At 40.3% G+C, this 24,003-nt stretch overlaps 1 protein-coding gene across 1 annotated transcript in view; it reads left to right on the forward strand.

Annotated features, from left to right (window-relative positions):
* LOC141155251 (class I histocompatibility antigen, F10 alpha chain-like) overlaps positions 1 to 24,003 on the forward strand; it is a 43,685-nt gene that overhangs the window by 12,929 nt on the left and 6,753 nt on the right. The window contains exon 3 of the mRNA XM_073642051.1: positions 15,982 to 16,257. Coding sequence (XP_073498152.1) covers positions 15,982 to 16,257 — 276 coding nt within the window. The remainder of the gene's footprint in view (positions 1 to 15,981; positions 16,258 to 24,003) is intronic.

The following is a 24,003-nucleotide window of genomic DNA, read 5'->3' on the forward strand; positions in this document are numbered from 1 at the left end:
AGGGTGGGCCTGAGGAGAGCTAAGAGAGTGTTAACCACAGATAAATATGAGATGGAAGTGGTCAAGACGAAAATTGGTGAATTTGTAGCTGTGAGTCAGCTCAGGGGAAGCGTAAAGGTGGAAGAAGCTGAAAGTCAGTTGTCCCTGAACCCTGAGCTGGTTGATCGTATGGAAACCACTGGTGAGACCGAAACATCTTGGTACAAGTGCCTTGTAGATGTGCCCGAGGATTTGAGGGAAGAATGCACCAGTGAGTCCGTGCATGAGGAGTTTAAGAAGGCCGTGGGAGCCTGTAAGGTGTACTTGACCTCAGAAGCTAAACAGCTTGTGGTCCTGTCCATGACCGAAGTCACAGTGAAGAGGGTGGCTATCCTAAGTGACATGCACTAGCGATGTATTCGCACAAAGCGGTTTCTCCGGTTGAAGACGGAACAAGCCGTTAGACAACTGGAGTTGATGAGGAAAGCTCACAGTATGCGTGAAGAGGTCATCCGGGTGCCTCATGTTCTGGTGAGGAAGCTTGTTGGGAGAAATGGTCGAGCCATTCAGATGATGGTCAAGAAGTCTGGGGTGGTGAAAGTAAGCAGTTCACGTGATCGTCAGGACTGGATACCCGACGAAGACAGCATGGTATCATTCTCCGCTGTAGGAACAGAGGAAAGCCTGGGATATATGCGCATGCTGTTGAAGTACCGAGTGACCTACCTGCGAGAGGTAGAACAGTTGAATCTCGCTAGACTGCGAGTGGATAGACAGCATCATCTGAGTAGCAGAAGAGGGCAGCCGTCTAGAAATTATGAGACCAGACAGAGAAAGGGCCCCTTAAATAACAGAACAGCTATAGCTGGAGTTAGGGACCTTTCAAGATGTCCTGAGAGTAGTGGGCGTGGCTTTAGAGGTAGTGAGACCTCCAGTAACTCAGGTTTGAGCAGCCCATACAAACGACCCAATAGAGGATGGGACAGTACGGAGTCGAACCGGACCTTAGATACCAGGGCATGTGAGTCACACCGCTGTATGACTGACCGCTGGGAGCGGGGGAGACCTGACAAGGTTACGACTGACCGCTGGGAGCGGGGGAGACCTGACAAGGTTACAACTGACCGCTGGGAGCAGGGGAGCTCTGACAAGGTTAAGACCCGGAAAGGTGACCTGACTAAGTCAGTGACAATGACAAATGGTAGGTCCCTAAGGAATGGGCTAATGTCGTTGACTAATGTTCCAGGGGCTGAGTAGCACAATTGTAAAGTACATGGTCTCTATGTGAACTGGGGGTTATAATGTCATTGTGTATATTATGTGTTCAACCCCACAAGTTTGAACAGAGGGGGGGGGATATGTAATGCAGCGACTTGCTGGCATTTCGGTAATGGTCCAGGATGTGTTTTACCTGACCATGTACCTTCCCCCTCAGGTGACTGGTCACATGACTGTGACATAGCACAGGTCCTGCGCGCACAATGTCTGTCTGATCACATGACTGTGACATCAGCTAGGTCCTGTCAGTATGTGTGTGTGTGCAAGGGATGCATATATAAACTCTGCTTGATGGGATACAGGTGTGTTCTGTGAGAGAGGCGTAAGGCCTGTTCCCATGTGTGTGGGACACCGACCGTGTGAGGCCTAGTGAGGCCGAGTGAAGCCTGGTGCCTGAAAGGCAGAGCCTGTTTCCTGTGTTGATGTCAGTGGCCTTTGAGGGAACGACGGCTAGAGACCCCCACCTGGGAAGCCGCAAAGCCACAGTGGTGGCAGAGTAATAGACTGAGACAGCTAAACCCGGCAAAGGTAATACACTACGTTATATGGACATTGCTATGGACATTGCTATATGATTACCTTGCTGAAGGCTGTACCTGGAGCAAGTGGGCCTGTGTGTCACTTGGCTCATGAATATTGTATATATGTGTGTCGGCGTGCCACTGAGTTGTACCCGGTCATATTTGGTTTATGAAGTAATAAACTGCAGCATTGTGGAAAAACCGGAAAGACATTGCACGTGTGCATTGATTGTCGCAGCGAAGCGAGTATCCCCCACTATGATGACTAGTGCTGCCCTACACTGTGCATACATTATATATGTGCTCTATGTAACATGTCACACACATCGTACATATCACTGTACATACATTATTTATGTGCTCTATGTAACATGTCACACACATCGTACATATCACTGTACATACATTATATACAGTACAGACCAAAAGTTTGGACACACCTTCTCATTTAAAGATTTTTCTGTATTTTCATGACTATGAAAATTGTACATTCACACTGAAGACATCAGAACTATGAATTAACACATGTGGAATTATATACTTAACAAAAAAGTGTGAAACAACTGAAAATATGTCTTATATTCTAGGTTCTTCAAAGTAGCCACCTTTTGCTTTGATGACTGCTTTACACACTCTTAGCATTCTCTTGATGAGCTTCAAGAGGTAGTCACCGGAAATGGTCTTCCAACAATCTTGAAGGAGTTCACAGAGATGCTTAGCACTTGTTGGCCCTTTTGCCTTCACTCTGCTGTCCAGCTCTCCCCAAACCATCTCGATTGGGTTCAAGTCTGGTGACAGGGGAGGCCAGGTCATCTGGTGTAGCACCTCATCACTCTCATTCTTGGTCAAATAGCCCTTACACAGTCTGGAGGTGTGTTTGGGGTCATTGTCCTGTTGAAAAATAAATGATGGTCCAACTAAACGCAAACCGGATGGAATAGCATGCCGCTGCAAGATGCTGTGGTAGCCATGCTGGCTCAGTATGCCTTCAATTTTGTCACCAGCAAAGCTCCCCCACACCATCACACCTCCTCCTCCATGCTTCACGGTGGGAACCAGGCATGTAGAGTCCATCCGTTCACCTTTTCTGCGTCGCACAAAGACACGGTGGTTGGAACCAAAGGTCTCAAATTTGGACTCATCAGACCAAAGCACAGATTTCCACTGGTCTAATGTCCATTCCTTGTGTTCTTTAGCCCAAACAAGTCTCTTCTGCTTGTTGCCTGTCCTTAGCAGTGGTTTCCTAGCAGCTATTTTACCATGAAGGCCTGCTGCACAAAGTCTCCTCTTAACAGTTGTTGTAGAGATGTGTCTGCTGCTAGAACTCTGTGTGGCATTGACCTGGTCTCTAATCTGAGCTGCTGTTAACCTGCGATTTCTGAGGCTGGTGACTCGGATAAACTTATCCTCAGAAGCAGAGGTGACTCTTGGTCTTCCTTTCCTGGGGTGGTCCTCATGTGAGCCAGTTTCTGTGTAGCGCTTGATGGTTTTTGCAACTGCACTTGGGGACACTTTCAAAGTTTTCCCAATTTTTCGCACTGACTGACCTTCATTTCTTAAAGTAATGATGGCCACTCGTTTTTCTTTACTTAGCTGCTTTTATCTTGCCATAATATAAATTCTAACAGTCTATTCAGTAGGACTATCAGCTGTGTATCCACCTGACTTCTGCACAACAAAACTGATGGTCCCAACCCCATTTATAAGGCAAGAAATCCCACTTATTAAACCTGACAGGGCACACCTGTGAAGTGAAAACCATTTCCGGTGACTACCTCTTGAAGCTCATCAAGAGAATGCCAAGAGTGTGCAAAGCAGTCATCAAAGCAAAAGGTGGCTACTTTGAAGAACCTAGAATATAAGACATATTTTCAGTTGTTTCACACTTTTTTGTTAAGTATATAATTCCACATGTGTTAATTCATAGTTTTGATGCCTTCAGTGTGAATGTACAATTTTCATAGACATGAAAATACAGAAAAATCTTTATATGAGAAGGTGTGTCCAAACTTTTGGTCTGTACTGTATGTGCCCTATGTAACATGTCACACATCGTACATATCACTGTACATACATTATATATGTGCCCAATGTAACATGTCACACATTGTACATATCACTGTACATACATTATATATGTGCCCTATGTAACATGTCACACATCGTACATATCACTGTACATACAATATATATGTGCTCTATGTAACATGTCACACATCGTACATATCACTGTACATACATTATATATGTGCCCTATGTAACATGTCACACACATCATACATATCACTGTACATACATTATATATGTGCTCTATGTAACATGTCACACATCGTACATATCACTGTACATACATTATATATGTGCTCTATGTAACATGTCACACACATCATACATATCACTGTACATACATTATATATGTGCTCTATGTAACATGTCACACATTGTACATATCACTGTACATACATTATATATGTGCTCTATGTAACATGTCACACATCGTCCATATCACTGTACATACATTATATATGTGCCCTATGTAACATGTCACACATTATACATATCACTGTACATACATTATATATGTGCTCTATGTAACATGTCACACACATCGTACATATCACTGTACATACAATATATATGTGCTCTATGTAACATGTCACACATCGTACATATCACTGTACATACATTATATATGTGCTCTATGTAACATGTCACACACATCATACATATCACTGTACATACATTATATATGTGCTCTATGTAACATGTCACACATTGTACATATCACTGTACATACATTATATATGTGCTCTATGTAACATGTCACACATCGTCCATATCACTGTACATACATTATATATGTGCCCTATGTAACATGTCACACATCGTACATATCACTGTACATACATTATATATGTGCTCTATGTAACATGTCACACACATCGTACATATCACTGTACATACATTATATATGTGCTCTATGTAACATGTCACACATCGTACATATCACTGTACATACATTATATATGTGCTCTATGTAACATGTCACACATCGTACATATCACTGTACATACATTATATATGTGCTCTATGTAACATGTCACACATCGTACATATCACTGTACATACATTATATATGTCTCTATGTAACATGTCACACATCGTACATATCACTGTACATACATTATATATGTGCCCTATGTAACATGTCACACACATCATACATATCACTGTACATACATTATATATGTCTCTATGTAACATGTCACACATCGTACATATCACTGTACATACATTATATATGTGCCCTATGTAACATGTCACACACATCATACATATCACTGTACATACATTATATATGTCTCTATGTAACATGTCACACATCGTACATATCACTGTACATACATTATATATGTGCTCTATGTAACATGTCACACATCGTACATATCACTGTACATACATTATATATGTGCCCTATGTAACATGTCACACATCGTACATATCACTGTACATACATTATATATGTGTTCTATGTAACATGTCACACATCGTACATATCACTGTACATACATTATATATGTGCTCTATGTAACATGTCACACATCGTACATATCACTGTACATACATTATATATGTGCTCTATGTAACATGTCACACATCGTACATATCACTGTACATACATTATATATGTGCTCTATGTAACATGTCACACATCGTACATATCACTGTACATACATTATATATGTGCCCTATGTAACATGTCACACATCGTATATATCACTGTACATACATTATATATGTGCTCTATGTAACACGTCACACATCGTATATATCACTGTACATACATTATATATGTGCTCTATGTAACACGTCACACATCGTACATATCACTGTACATACATTATATATGTGCCCTATGTAACATGTCACACATCGTACATATCACTGTACATACATTATATATGTGCCCTATGTAACATGTCACACATCGTACATATCACTGTACATACATTATATATGTGCCCTATGTAACATGTCACACATCGTACATATCACTGTACATACATTATATATGTGCTCTATGTAACATGTCACACATTGTACATATCACTGTACATACATTATATATGTGCTCTATGTAACATGTCACACATCGTACATATCACTGTACATACATTATATATGTGCTCTATGTAACATGTCACACATCGTACATATCACTGTACATACATTATATATGTGCCCTATGTAACATGTCACACATCGTACATATCACTGTACATACATTATATATGTGCCCAATGTAACATGTCACACATTGTACATATCACTGTACATACATTATATATGTGCCCTATGTAACATGTCACACATCGTACATATCACTGTACATACAATATATATGTGCTCTATGTAACATGTCACACATCGTACATATCACTGTACATACATTATATATGTGCTCTATGTAACATGTCACACATCGTCCATATCACTGTACATACATTATATATGTGCCCTATGTAACATGTCACACATTATACATATCACTGTACATACATTATATATGTGCTCTATGTAACATGTCACACATCGTACATATCACTGTACATACATTATATATGTGCTCTATGTAACATGTCACACATCGTACATATCACTGTACATACATTATATATGTCTCTATGTAACATGTCACACATCGTACATATCACTGTACATACATTATATATGTGCTCTATGTAACATCACACACAACGTACAGATCACTGTACATACATTATATATGTGCTCTATGTAACATGTCACACATCGTACATATCACTGTACATACATTATATATGTGCTCTATGTAACATGTCACACATCGTACATATCACTGTACATACATTATATATGTCTCTATGTAACATGTCACACATCGTACATATCACTGTACATACATTATATATGTGCTCTATGTAACATGTCACACATCGTACATATCACTGTACATACATTATATATGTGCCCAATGTAACATGTCACACATTGTACATATCACTGTACATACATTATATATGTGCCCTATGTAACATGTCACACATCGTACATATCACTGTACATACAATATATATGTGCTCTATGTAACATGTCACACATCGTACATATCACTGTACATACATTATATATGTGCTCTATGTAACATGTCACACATCGTCCATATCACTGTACATACATTATATATGTGCCCTATGTAACATGTCACACATTATACATATCACTGTACATACATTATATATGTGCTCTATGTAACATGTCACACATCGTACATATCACTGTACATACATTATATATGTGCTCTATGTAACATGTCACACATCGTACATATCACTGTACATACATTATATATGTGCTCTATGTAACATGTCACACATCGTACATATCACTGTACATACATTATATATGTCTCTATGTAACATGTCACACATCGTACATATCACTGTACATACATTATATATGTGCTCTATGTAACATGTCACACATCGTACATATCACTGTACATACATTATATATGTGCCCTATGTAACATGTCACACATCGTACATATCACTGTACATACATTATATATGTCTGTATGTAACATGTCACACATCGTACATATCACTGTACATACATTATATATGTGCTCTATGTAACATGTCACACATCGTACATATCACTGTACATACATTATATATGTCTCTATGTAACATGTCACACATCGTACATATCACTGTACATACATTATATATGTGCTCTATGTAACATCACACACAACGTACAGATCACTGTACATACATTATATATGTGCTCTATGTAACATGTCACACATCGTACATATCACTGTACATACATTATATATGTGCTCTATGTAACATGTCACACATCGTACATATCACTGTACATACATTATATATGTCTGTATGTAACATGTCACACATCGTACATATCACTGTACATACATTATATATGTGCTCTATGTAACATGTCACACATCGTACATATCACTGTACATACATTATATATGTGCTCTATGTAACATGTCACACATCGTACATATCACTGTACATACATTATATATGTGTTCTATGTAACATGTCACACATCGTACATATCACTGTACATACATTATATATGTGCTCTATGTAACATGTCACACATCGTACATATCACTGTACATACATTATATATGTGCTCTATGTAACATGTCACACATCGTACATATCACTGTACATACATTATATATGTGCTCTATGTAACATGTCACACATCGTACATATCACTGTACATACATTATATATGTGCCCTATGTAACATGTCACACATTGTACATATCACTGTACATACATTATATATGTGCTCTATGTAACACGTCACACATCGTACATATCACTGTACATACATTATATATGTGCTCTATGTAACATGTCACACATCGTACATATCACTGTACATACATTATATATGTGTTCTATGTAACATGTCACACATCGTACATATCACTGTACATACATTATATATGTGCTCTATGTAACATGTCACACATCGTACATATCACTGTACATACATTATATATGTGCCCTATGTAACATGTCACACATCGTACATATCACTGTACATACATTATATATGTGCTCTATGTAACATGTCACACATCGTACATACATTATATATGTGCTCTATGTAACATGTCACACATCGTACATATCACTGTACATACATTATATATGTGCTCTATGTAACATGTCACACATCGTACATATCACTGTACATACATTATATATGTGCCCTATGTAACATGTCACACATCGTACATATCACTGTACATACATTATATATGTGCTCTATGTAACATGTCACACATCGTACATATCACTGTACATACATTATATATGTGCCCTATGTAACATGTCACACATCGTACATATCACTGTACATACATTATATATGTGCTCTATGTAACATGTCACACATCGTACATATCACTGTACATACATTATATATGTGTTCTATGTAACATGTCACACATCGTACATATCACTGTACATACATTATATATGTGCTCTATGTAACATGTCACACACATAGTACATATCACTGTACATACATTATATATGTGCCCTATGTAACATGTCACACATCGTACATATCACTGTACATACATTATATATGTGCTCTATGTAACATGTCACACATCGTACATATCACTGTACATACATTATATATGTGCCCTATGTAACATGTCACACATCGTACATATCACTGTACATACATTATATATGTGCTCTATGTAACATGTCACAGATCGTACATATCACTGTACATACATTATATATGTTCCCTATGTAACATGTCACACATCGTACATATCACTGTACATACATTATATATGTTCCCTATGTAACATGTCACACATCGTACATATCACTGTACATACATTATATATGTGCTCTATGTAACATGTCACACATCGTACATATCACTGTACATACATTATATATGTGCCCTATGTAACATGTCACACATCGTACATATCACTGTACATACATTATATATGTGCTCTATGTAACATGTCACACATCGTACATATCACTGTACATACATTATATATGTGCTCTATGTAACATGTCACACATCGTACATATCACTGTACATACATTATATATGTGCCCTATGTAACATGTCACACATCGTACATATCACTGTACATACATTATATATGTCTCTATGTAACATGTCACACATCGTACATATCACTGTACATACATTATATATGTGCTCTATGTAACATGTCACACATCGTACATATCACTGTACATACATTATATATGTGCTCTATGTAACATGTCACACATCGTACATATCACTGTACATACATTATATATGTGCCCTATGTAACATGTCACACATCGTCCATATCACTGTACATACATTATATATGTGCTCTATGTAACATGTCACACATCGTACATATCCCTGTACATACATTATATATGTGCTCTATGTAACATGTCACACATCGTACATATCACTGTACATACATTATATATGTCTCTATGTAACATGTCACACATCGTACATATCACTGTACATACATTATATATGTGCTCTATGTAACATGTCACACATCGTACATATCACTGTACATACATTATATATGTGCTCTATGTAACATGTCACACATCGTACATATCACTGTACATACATTATATATGTGCTCTATGTAACATGTCACACATCGTACATATCACTGTACATACATTATATATGTGCTCTATGTAACATGTCACACATCGTACATATCACTGTACATACATTATATATGTCTCTATGTAACATGTCACACATCGTACATATCACTGTACATACATTATATATGTGCTCTATGTAACATGTCACACATCGTACATATCCCTGTACATACATTATATATGTGCCCTATGTAACATGTCACACATCGTACATATCACTGTACATACATTATATATGTCTCTATGTAACATGTCACACATCGTACATATCACTGTACATACATTATATATGTCTCTATGTAACATGTCACACATCGTACATATCACTGTACATACATTATATATGTGCCCTATGTAACATGTCACACATCGTACATATCACTGTACATACATTATATATGTCTCTATGTAACATGTCACACATCGTACATATCACTGTACATACATTATATATGTCTCTATGTAACATGTCACACATCGTACATATCACTGTACATACATTATATATGTCTCTATGTAACATGTCACACATCGTACATATCACTGTACATACATTATATATGTGCCCTATGTAACATGTCACACATCGTACATATCACTGTACATACATTATATATGTGTTCTATGTAACATGTCACACATCGTACATATCACTGTACATACATTATATATGTGCTCTATGTAACATGTCACACATCGTACATATCACTGTACATACATTATATATGTGCCCTATGTAACATGTCACACATCGTACATATCACTGTACATACATTATATATGTGCTCTATGTAACATGTCACATATCGTACATATCACTGTACATACATTATATATGTGCCCTATGTAACATGTCACACATCGTACATATCACTGTACATACATTATATATGTGCTCTATGTAACATGTCACATATCGTACATATCACTGTACATACATTATATATGTGCTCTATGTAACATGTCACATATCGTACATATCACTGTACATACATTATATATGTGCCCTATGTAACATGTCACATATCGTACATATCACTGTACATACATTATATATGTGCCCTATGTAACATGTCACACATCGTACATATCACTGTACATACATTATATATGTGCTCTATGTAACATGTCACATATCGTACATATCACTGTACATACATTATATATGTGCTCTATGTAACATGTCACACATCGTACATATCACTGTACATACATTATATATGTGCCCTATGTAACATGTCACACATCGTACATATCACTGTACATACATTATATATGTGCTCTATGTAACATGTCACATATCGTACATATCACTGTACATACATTATATATGTGCTCTATGTAACATGTCACACATCGTACATATCACTGTACATACATTATATATGTGCTCTATGTAACATGTCACACATCGTACATATCACTGTACATACATTATGTATGTGCTCTATGTAACATGTCACACATCGTACATATCACTGTACATACATTATATATGTGCTCTATGTAACATGTCACACATCGTACATATCACTGTACATACATTATATATGTGCCCTATGTAACATGTCACACATCGTCCATATCACTGTACATACATTATATATGTGCTCTATGTAACATGTCACACATCGTACATATCACTGTACATACATTATATATGTCTCTATGTAACATGTCACACATCGTACATATCACTGTACATACATTATATATGTGCCCTATGTAACATGTCACACATCGTACATATCACTGTACATACATTATATATGTGCTCTATGTAACATGTCACACATCGTACATATCACTGTACATACATTATATATGTCTCTATGTAACATGTCACACATCGTACATATCACTGTACATACATTATATATGTGCCCTATGTAACATGTCACACATCGTACATATCACTGTACATACATTATATATGTGCTCTATGTAACATGTCACACATCGTACATATCACTGTACATACATTATATATGTGCCCTATGTAACATGTCACACATCGTACATATCACTGTACATACATTATATATGTCTTTATGTAACATGTCACACATCGTACATATCACTGTACATACATTATATATGTGCCCTATGTAACATGTCACACATCGTACATATCACTGTACATACATTATATATGTCTCTATGTAACATGTCACACATCGTACATATCACTGTACATACATTATATATGTGCCCTATGTAACATGTCACACATCGTACATATCACTGTACATACATTATATATGTGCTCTATGTAACATGTCACATATCGTACATATCACTGTACATACATTATATATGTGCTCTATGTAACATGTCACACATCGTACATATCACTGTACATACGTTATATATGTTCCCTATGTAACATGTCACACATCGTACATATCACTGTACATACATTATATATGTGCCCTATGTAACATGTCACACATCGTACATATCACTGTACATACATTATATATGTGCCCTATGTAACATGTCACACATCGTACATATCACTGTACATACATTATATATGTGCCCTATGTAACATGTCACACACATCGTACATATCACTGTACATACATTATATATCTGCTCTATGTAACATGTCACACATCGTACATATCACTGTACATACATTATATATGTGCTCTATGTAACATGTCACACATCGTACATATCACTGTACATACATTATAAATGTCTCTATGTAACATGTCACACATCGTACATATCACTGTACATACATTATATATCTGCTCTATGTAACATGTCACACATCGTACATATCACTGTACATACATTATATATGTCTCTATGTAACATGTCACACATCGTACATATCACTGTACATACATTATAAATGTCTCTATGTAACATGTCACACATCGTACATATCACTGTACATACATTATATATGTGCCCTATGTAACATGTCACACACATCATACATATCACTGTACATACATTATATATGTGCTCTATGTAACATGTCACACATCGTACATATCACTGTACATACATTATATATGTCTCTATGTAACATGTCACACATCGTACATATCACTGTACATACATTATATATGTGCTCTATGTAACATGTCACACATCGTACATATCACTGTACATACATTATATATGTGCCCTATGTAACATGTCACACACATCATACATATCACTGTACATACATTATATATGTGCTCTATGTAACATGTCACACATCGTACATATCACTGTACATACATTATATATGTCTCTATGTAACATGTCACACATCGTACATATCACTGTACATACATTATATATGTCTCTATGTAACATGTCACACATCGTACATATCACTGTACATACATTATATATGTGTTCTATGTAACATGTCACACATCGTACATATCACTGTACATACATTATATATGTGCTCTATGTAACATGTCACACATCGTACATATCACTGTACATACATTATATATGTGCCCTATGTAACATGTCACACATAGTACATATCACTGTACATACATTATATATGTGCTCTATGTGACATGTCACACATCGTACATATCACTGTACATACATTATATATGTGCCCTATGTAACATGTCACACATCGTACATATCACTGTACATACATTATATATGTGCTCTATGTAACATGTCACACATCGTACATATCACTGTACATACATTATATATGTGCCCTATGTAACATGTCACACATCGTACATATCACTGTACATACATTATATATGTGCTCTATGTAACATGTCACACATCGTACATATCACTGTACATACATTATATATGTGCCCTATGTAACATGTCACACATCGTACATATCACTGTACATACATTATATATGTGCCCTATGTAACATGTCACACACATAGTACATATCACTGTACATACATTATATATGTGCTCTATGTAACATGTCACACACATAGTACATATCACTGTACATACATTATATATGTGCCCTATGTAACATGTCACACATCGTACATATCACTGTACATACATTATATATGTGCTCTATGTAACATGTCACACATCGTACATATCACTGTACATACATTATATATGTGCCCTATGTAACATGTCACACATCGTACATATCACTGTACATACATTATATATGTGCCCTATGTAACATGTCACACATCGTACATATCACTGTACATACATTATATATGTGCCCTATGTAACATGTCACACATCGTCCATATCACTGTACATACATTATATATGTGCTCTATGTAACATGTCACACATCGTACATATCACTGTACATACATTATATATGTGCTCTATGTAACATGTCACACATCGTACATATCACTGTACATACATTATATATGTGCCCTATGTAACATGTCACACATCGTCCATATCACTGTACATACATTATATATGTGCTCTATGTAACATGTCACACATCGTACATATCACTGTACATACATTATATATGTGCTCTATGTAACATGTCACACATCGTACATATCCCTGTACATACATTATATATGTGCCCTATGTAACATGTCACACATCGTACATATCACTGTACATACATTATATATGTGCCCTATGTAACATGTCACACATCGTCCATATCACTGTACATACATTATATATGTGCTCTATGTAACATGTCACACATCGTACATATCACTGTACATACATTATATATGTGCTCTATGTAACATGTCACACATCGTACATATCCCTGTACATACATTATATATGTGCCCTATGTAACATGTCACACATCGTACATATCACTGTACATACATTATATATGTGCTCTATGTAACATGTCACACATCGTACATATCCCTGTACATACATTATATATGTGCCCTATGTAACATGTCACACATCGTACATATCACTGTACATACATTATATATGTGCCCTATGTAACATGTCACACATCGTACATATCACTGTACATACATTATATATGTGCTCTATGTAACATGTCACACATCGTACATATCCCTGTACATACATTATATATGTGCCCTATGTAACATGTCACACATCGTACATATCACTGTACATACATTATATATGTGCCCTATGTAACATGTCACACATCGTACATATCACTGTACATACATTATATATGTGCCCTATGTAACATGTCACACATCGTACATATCCCTGTACATACATTATATATGTGCCTTATGTAACATGTCACACATCGTCCATATCACTGTACATACATTATATATGCCTCTATGTAACATGTCACACATCGTACATATCACTGTACATACATTATATATGTGCTCTATGTAACATGTCATATATCGTACATATCACTGTACATACATTATATATGTGCTCTATGTAACATGTCACACATCGTACATATCACTGTACATACATTATATATGTCTCTATGTAACATGTCATATATCGTACATATCACTGTACATACATTATATATGTGCCCTATGTAACATGTCACACATCGTACATATCACTGTACATACATTATATATATGTCTCTATGTAACATGTCATATATCGTACATATCACTGTACATACATTATATATATGTCTCTATGTAACATGTCATATATCGTACATATCACTGTACATACATTATATATGTGCTCTATGTAACATGTCACACATCGTCCATATCACTGTACATACATTATATATGTCTCTATGTAACATGTCACACATCGTACATATCACTGTACATACATTATATATGTGTTCTATGTAACATGTCATATATCGTACATATCACTGTACATACATTATATATGTCTCTATGTAACATGTCACACATCGTACATATCACTGTACATACATTATATATGTGCTCTATGTAACATGTCACACATCGTACATATCACTGTACATACATTATATATGTGTTCTATGTAACTTGTCCCTGTGTTGTCTGCAGGTTTCCATGTTCACCAGGTGATTCATGGCTGTGAGCGGAGAGATGACGGCTCCATCACAGGATATGAGCAGCACAGATATGACGGGAGAGAGTTTATGGCTCTGGACACACAGACATGGACATATGTCCCCACCATGGCGCAGGCGCAGATCACCACACAGCGAATCAATAGTCCAGAAGTACAAGCGGGGGAGAGATACATGAATTATCTGGAGAATGAATGTATCATGTTGCTGCAGAAATATGTGGAGAACGGGAGAGATCTGGAGAGGAGAGGTGAGCGCTCAGCACCGCAGCCCCGCCGTCTGCTGTCGGGACAGGTCCATAGGGAAGAGGATACCGGAAGATCTATCACTGTCGCGCACCGCAGCCCCGCCGTCTGCTGCCGGGACAGGTCCATAGGGGAGAGGATACCGGGAGATCTATCACTTTCCCAGTGATCACCCCGGGGTGAAGATTGTACATGAATGATGGAATCTGCGATGATCTGCAAAATCCTCTCAGCATCAATGACACTGGTCAAAGGGTTCAGTTATTATTAGTGTTGAGCGAACATGCTCGACGCTGCTCGGTACTCACTCGAGCATCTCACTACTCGGGAAGTTCGGCGAGCACCGAGCATTTCCGGGTTACTCGGGCGGGAGCTCGGGTCTCCGCCCTGCATGTTTGGCGCTCTTTACAGAGCCAATGAACATGCAGGGATTGCCAGCCAGTCACTGTAATGCCGCAGCCATGTTGGTTGTGGGCATTACAGTGATTGGCTGGCCGCACAGCGTCACCTCGAGTATTTAAAACCGGGCATCGCCATCTTGGACACAGTCGCTCCAGATCAGACAGTGTAGGGACAGTGCTGCTGAGGTAGGGAGAGATTTATACTGCAAAATAGGTAGTGTAGGGTCTCTAAAGGCTGCCAAATCAAACAAACAGTCCTTCTGAGGACTAATATCCATCCCAGATATCAGGCAGGCAGGCAGGCTGTATAGGAGACGCAGTGGTTATACCAACAAACACTGCATTACAGTCCTGTGTGCTGCTCCTGCTCAAATTGCTAGACTTATCCCCAGGTCTCAGGGGCCAGGAAAAATCCTTTTTTTTTCATCTAAATCCTCTTTTTTTTTTTTCCCCTCAGTCTGACTGTGCAAATACCCGTCTTATTAACCTTTTGGTATTCCCCCCCCCAAAAAAAATTGAGTGTGTCTGTGAGTGTTCAGACACAAATATATTTGTTTAAAAGAGTCTGGTTTCGGCCAGATAACTAGAACTGTGGTTTTGCAGTTCCACGGTTCAAATCTCTGTATTATCCACTTTTTTGCCTTTTTTACATAAAAAAAAAACAGTTTGAGTGTCTCGCTGACTTTTCAGACACAAATATATCTGTTTACAAGATTGTGGTGTAGGCCAGAGAAATAGAACTGTGGTTTTCCTCTTCCACTGTTCTAATCTCCTTTTTATTACCCTTTTTCCATTGATAGTGCGAGTGTAAGCTATTTTACTTCATTTACAATGGGCAAGGCGCGTGGCAAGGAACGTGGAACTGGACGTTCTGGTGATGGTGCATGTAGAGGACAGGGCCGTGGCCAAGGTGAAAATGTGCCACAACCAACAGCCACATCGTCTCGCTCGCAGTTCTTGACCGAATTACTAGGGAAGCACACAACAACACCAGTATTGCGAACTGATCAGTGTGAACAGGTTATTAATTGAATAGCAGATAATACTTCCAGTTACCTGAGCACCACCACCTCCGGTCTGTCTTCCACACGGTCAAGTCTTAGTAGCCATGAGTCTCGACCGCATACTCCTCCTCACCCTGATGCTCCTTCCTCCCACCATGCCGAGTTTCGCCAGACAGCAACTGATCCCACAGTTGGACACTCTGAAGAGCTGTTCACTGGTCCATTTCCATATTTGGGCCCCTCGCCTGTTCCGCTTGAAGTTGTGGAAGAGGAGATCCCATGTAGCGATGGCCAAATATTTGAACAGCCACGGCCACAGTAAGGCGATGCTGGCAATTTGTCACAAGAGGTGGACGATCACAATTGCCACGAAGTGAGGAGGAGGATCGTGGTGCTGAAGTGAAAGAGGAGGAGGTGGTGGATGATCTAGTAACTGACCCAACGTGGCAGGAGGACACGCAGAGCGAGGCCAGCAGCACACAGGGGGAGGGAGGCAGAGTACCCCAACAGGCAGGAAGAAGCAGTGTGGTGGCCGCAGACAGAAGGCGGGAACCGAGCCCCGTAACAACAACACGAGGGACGTTGCCAGTACAACCGGTAGGTCTTCCAGAGTCTGGAATTTTTTTAAAGACTCTGCTGATAACCCCAAAAAAGCCATTTGTACCACCTGCCAGGCCAGCAGCAGCAGGGGTGACAAAACTACCAGCCTGGCCACCACCAGCATGATCAGGCACATGTCAGCAAAGCACCCGACTTTGTGGGGCGAACCCCAGGGTCCACGACCAGTGTCAGCGGGTGTCACCACTGCTTCTTCCGCTGTTGTGCGTGTAAGAGAACCCCATGTTGTGCGTGCAAGGCAATCCCCTGTCCATACTGCATGCAAAGATGCCCCCTCCTCTCAGTCTTCACTTGTTATGGCAGTTTCTCAAGAAACAGCATCAACGTCCACGTCCCACCGCAGCGTTCAATTGTCCATATCCCAGACCTTTGAACGAAAGCGGAAATTCGCAGCCAACGCCCCACAGGCCACAGTCCTAAATTCGCACATTTCACGACTGCTTGCGTTGGAAATGCTGCCTTTTAGGCTGGTGGAGACGGAATCCTTCCGCAACCTTATGGCGGTGGCCGTCCCTCGGTACTCGGTCCCCAGCCGACACTATTGTGCCATCCCCGCATTACACAAGCACGTGTCCCAAAACAACTGCCGTGCCCTCAGCAACGCAGTTACTGGGAGAGTCCACCTGACAACGGACACGTGGACAAGTGCTTGTGGCCAGGGATGATACATCTCCCTGACGGCACACTGGGTAAACATAGTGGAAGCCCAGTCGGACCTTGGGACGGAACACATCCTCCCCACACCGAGGATTGCGGGCCCTATGTCAGTCAGAGTTTCCCCCACAGTGTACAGCTCCTGCGCATCCTCCTCCTCCTTCTCATGTTCAGCCTCCATCTCAGATACCACCACATCAGTTACAAGCTGGAAGCACTGCAGTGCTTCCTCAGCCAAGCGGCAACAGGCTGTGCTGAAACTCATAAGCTTAGGTGATAAACCTCACACTGTTTGTGAGTTGTGGACAGCTATGAAAGAGCAGGCAGATCTGTGGCTGAGACCGCTGAACCTACATCCAGGCATGGTTGTGTGTGACAATGGCCGTAACCTGGTGGCGGCTCTGAGGCGAGGCAAGATCACACACGTACCATGCCTGGCTCATGTGCTTAACCTCGTGGTTCAGCGGTTTCTTAAATCGTACCCCGAGCTGCCAGATCTGCTTGTCAAAGTACGCCGCCTGTCAGCTCATTTTCGGAACTCGGCTACAGCTTCCGCCGCCCTTGCTGTGTTGCAGCAGTGTTTGCAGCTTTCGGCACACTGACTGGTGTGTGATGTCCCCACACGTTGGAACTCTACCCTCCACGTGTTGCAAAGGATTTGTGAGCAGAAGAGAGCAGTTGTGGAGTACCAGCTGCAACAAGGCCGTCGATATTCATGTCAGACTCCACACATAAGACCTCATGAGTGGACCTTGATGTCTGACATATGTACCATCCTGACAAACTTTGGGGAGTCCACCAAGATGGTGAGTGGCGATGACGCCATCATTAGCGTCAGCATCCCACTTGTCTGTCTTTTGCAATGCTCTTTGCAGAGAATTAAAGAGGAGGCATTGCAGCCAGAGTATGATGAGATGGATCAAGAAGCCGTAGCGGGCGATTAAACACAGCCCAGCCTCATCTCATTCCAACATGCATTGGGGGACAATGAGGAAGAGGAGGAGGAGGAAGAACAGGAGCTGGTATCATGCGCCGTAGACGGTAGTACCTGTACAACTGTCATACCGTCGGTTCAGCGTGGGTGGCCTGAGGGCAGGGGGGAGGAGGAGGAGGAGAGCATGGTCAGTCATCATCTTGGTGAGGACACAAAAGTCTTGCCCGTTACCAGTCTAGCACGCATGGCTGACTTTATGTTACGCTGCCTTAACCGTGACCCTCGCGTTGTCAAAATGTTGGGTGACAGTGATTACTGGTTGGTGACACTTTTAGACCCCCGCTACACGGAGAACTTTCACTCTCTTATTCCTGAGGTGGAGAGGTCTACAAAATTGGGGCAGTACCAAAAGGCCCTTGCTGCAGAACTGTTAAAAAAAATTCCCATCTGAACACGCTAGCGGCAGAGGTCACAGTTCGTTGCCCAACCAAGGCGTACAGGCGAGAGAGATGCAACTCCTATCCAGCAGAGGTAGGGGAACACTGTCAACGATCTGGGACAGTTTTCTGAGACCCGCCCAGCTTACAGGCCCTGAGGCGTGGGGTACTCTCACAAGGAGTGGAATGTTTCAAAAGATGGTGATGGAGTACCTTGCCGACCGTACCAGCATCCTCCGTGATTCCTCTGTGTCTTTTAATTATTGGGTATCCAAGCTGGACACTTGGAATGAACTTGCTCTGTACGCCTTGGAGGTCCTGGCCTGCCCTGCCGTTAGCGTGTTATCGGAGCGTGTTTTTAGTACTGTTGGGGGAATTATAACTGATAAGCGCACTCGCCTGTCAGCTGACAATGCTGACAAGCTGACCCTTATCAAAATGAACAAGGGCTGGATTGGGCCAGACTTCTCATCACCACCAAATGACCGCAGAGTAACAAAGTCAAATCCACTGTGTTATTTCAGGAGGTGTATTCCCATGCACCGTCTCACACCCACACATGGTATACGCTTCCTCATTTTGGCTGTTTTTTGCTCTTCTCCTTATCCTCAGCCTCCACAACCACTATACCACCAGGGTGACCGTGGTCCGTGTTACCAGCATTGCAAGTTCCTCCGTCCTAATTTTTGGCAGCTTTTGCTTGGAAGGCATAGGCAAAGACTATGGGAGACCCACTCCCCAATAATGGGAATAAATAGTAAAAAACTAAAAAATGATAGTGTTGGCCCCCTTAAAAATAGTCTGGGTGAAATGGTGGATGAGGATGAGGAAAAAGCCAATATGCTAAATGATTTTTTTTCAACCGTATTTACACAAGAAAATCGCATGACAGAAAACCTGATCAGTGATGACAAAAATTCTCCATTAAATGTCACTTGCTTAACCCAGCAGGAAGTACGGCGGCGTCTAAACATCACTAAAGTTGACAAATCCCCGGGCCCGGATGGGATACACCCGCGAGTACTGCAGGAATTAAGTAACGTCATAGATAGACCATTATTTTTAATCTTTAAAGATTCCATAATAACAGGGTCTGTACCACAGGACTGGCGTATAGCAAATGTGGTGCCAATATTCAAAAAGGGGACAAAAACTGAACTTGGAAACTATAGGCCAGTAAGCTTAACCTCTACTGTGGGTAAAATCCTGGAGGATTTCCTAAGAGATGCTATAATAGAGTATCTGAAGAAGAATAACCTCATGACCCAATATCAACATGGGTTTACGAGGGACCGTTCCTGTCAAACTAATCTGATCAGTTTTTATGAGGAGGCAAGTTCTGGACTGGACCAAGGAAATGCAGTGGATGTTGTGTATATGGACTTTTCAAAAGCTTTTGATACGGTTCCACACAAAAGGTTGATACATAAAATGAGAACAATGAGGATAGGGGAAAATATATGAATGTGGGTTAAGAATTGGCTCAGTGATAGGAAACAAAGGGTGGTTATTAATGGAAAACACTCAGACTGGGTCTCAGTTAACAGTGGGGTACCACAGGGGTCAGTATTGGGCCCCCTTCTTTTCAACATATTTATTAATGACCTTGTAGGGGGCATACAGAGTAATATTTCAATATTTGCAGATGACACTAAACTCTGCAGGGTAATCAATACAGAGGAGGACAATATTATATTACAGGAGGATCTATGTAAACTAGAAGCTTGGGCTGATAAATGGCAAATGAGCTTTAATGGGGATAAATGTAAGGTAATGCACTTGGGCAGAGGAAATAAAATGTATAATTATATGCTTAATTGTAAAACACTGGGCAAAACTGTAACTGAAAAAGACCTGGGTGTATTGGTGGACGACAAGCTCACGTTTAGTGGCCAGTGTCAGGCAGCTGCTGCAAAGGCAAATAAAATAATGGGATGCATTAAAAGAGGCATAGATGCTCATGAGGAGAACATAATTTTACCTCTATACAAGTCACTAGTGCGACCACACTTAGAATACTGTGTACAGTTCTGGTCTCCGGTGTATAAGAAAGACATAGCTGAACTAGAGCGGGTGCAGAGAAGAGCCACCAAGGTTATTAGAGGACTGGGGGGTCTGCAATACCAAGACAGGTTATTACACTTGGGGTTATTTACTTTGGAAAAACAAAGGCTTAGGGGTGATCTTACTACTATGTACAAGTATATAAGGGGACAGTACAAAGACCTTTCTACTGATCTTTTTACTCTGAGGCCAGAGACAGGGACAAGGGGGCATCTTCTATGTCTGGAGGAAAGAAGGTTTAATCATAATCACAGACGGGGATTCTTTACTGTAAGAGCAGTGAGACTATGGAGCTCTCTGCCGCATGATGTTGTAATGAGTGATTCACTGTTAAAATTTAAGAAGGGCCTGGATGCCTTTCTTGAAAAGTATAATATTACAGGTTATATATACTAGATTCCTTGATAGGGCATTGATCCAGGGAACTAGTCTGATTGCCGTATGTGGAGTCTGGAAGGAATTTTTTTCCCCAATGTGGAGCTGGTGTTTGCCACATGGGTTTTTTTGCCTTCCTCTGGATCAACATGTTAGGCTATGGGTTGAACTAGATGGACTTAGTCTTCCTTCAACCTTAAAAACTATGTTACTATGTACTGCATGGCTCTTGTAAGGGGCATTGCAAGTTCCTCCGTCCTCATTTTTGGCTGCTTTTGCTTGGAAGGCATAGGCAAAGACTATGGGAGACCCACTCCCCAATAATGGGAATAATGTTTTTAATATGCTGTACTGCATGGCTCTTGTAAGGGGCATTAAAATCGTCTTGTTAAGTTACTGTGACCTCCACGTCTCTTCCAAGGGGCACTGATATTGTCTTTTTATTCCACTGCTACCTCCACCACTCTTCCAAGGGGCATTGATATTGTCTTTTTATTCCACTGCTACCTCCACCACTCTTCCAAGGGGCATTGATATTGTCTTTTTATTCCACTGCGACCTCCACCACTCTTCCAAGGGGCATTGATATTGTCTTTTTATTCCACTGCGACCTTCACCACTCTTCCAAGTGGCATTAGAACCGTCTTGTTAAGATACTGTGACATCCACGTCTCTTCCAAGGGTCATTGATATTGTCTTTTTATTCCACTGGGACCTCCACATCTCTTCCAAGGGGCATTGATATTGTCTTTTTATTCCACTGCGACCTCCACCACTGATTGACCCAGGACCCGCAATCCTCTATGTCTGGAGGATGTGTTGCATCCCAGTGTCCAACTGTGTCCCGGCTTCCACAATATTAACCCAGTGTGAAGGCGTCAGTGAGATGGACCATCCCTGGCCACATTCACTTGTCCACGTGTTTGTGGTTAGGCTGTCCTTCTCACTAAATGCACTGGAGAGGGCACAGGTAATGTTTTGGTATGCGCGCTGGGGACCGTTTATGGACACCCGGCCAGCCTCAGGTGGCTGGGGACCGAGTATGGACACCCGGCCACCCCCTGGAGGCTGGGGACCTAGCGTGGACACCCGGCCGCCGGGCGGCTGGGGACTGAGTATGGATACCAGGCTGCCGACGCAGCCATGACGTGGTGGTCAGATTCCGCTTCCACATGCCTAAAAGGCCCAATTTCAAGTGCAAGCAAGCAGTATGGTATTGCAGCCTGGGGGTGGGTGGGTGGCAGGCTGCATACTTGCGCTTGCA

This window comes from Phyllobates terribilis, unplaced genomic scaffold, assembly GCF_046119375.1.
Source record: "Phyllobates terribilis strain yellow unplaced genomic scaffold, ASM4611937v1 Scaffold_7__3_contigs__length_470593459, whole genome shotgun sequence".
NCBI lineage: Eukaryota > Metazoa > Chordata > Amphibia > Anura > Dendrobatidae > Phyllobates > Phyllobates terribilis.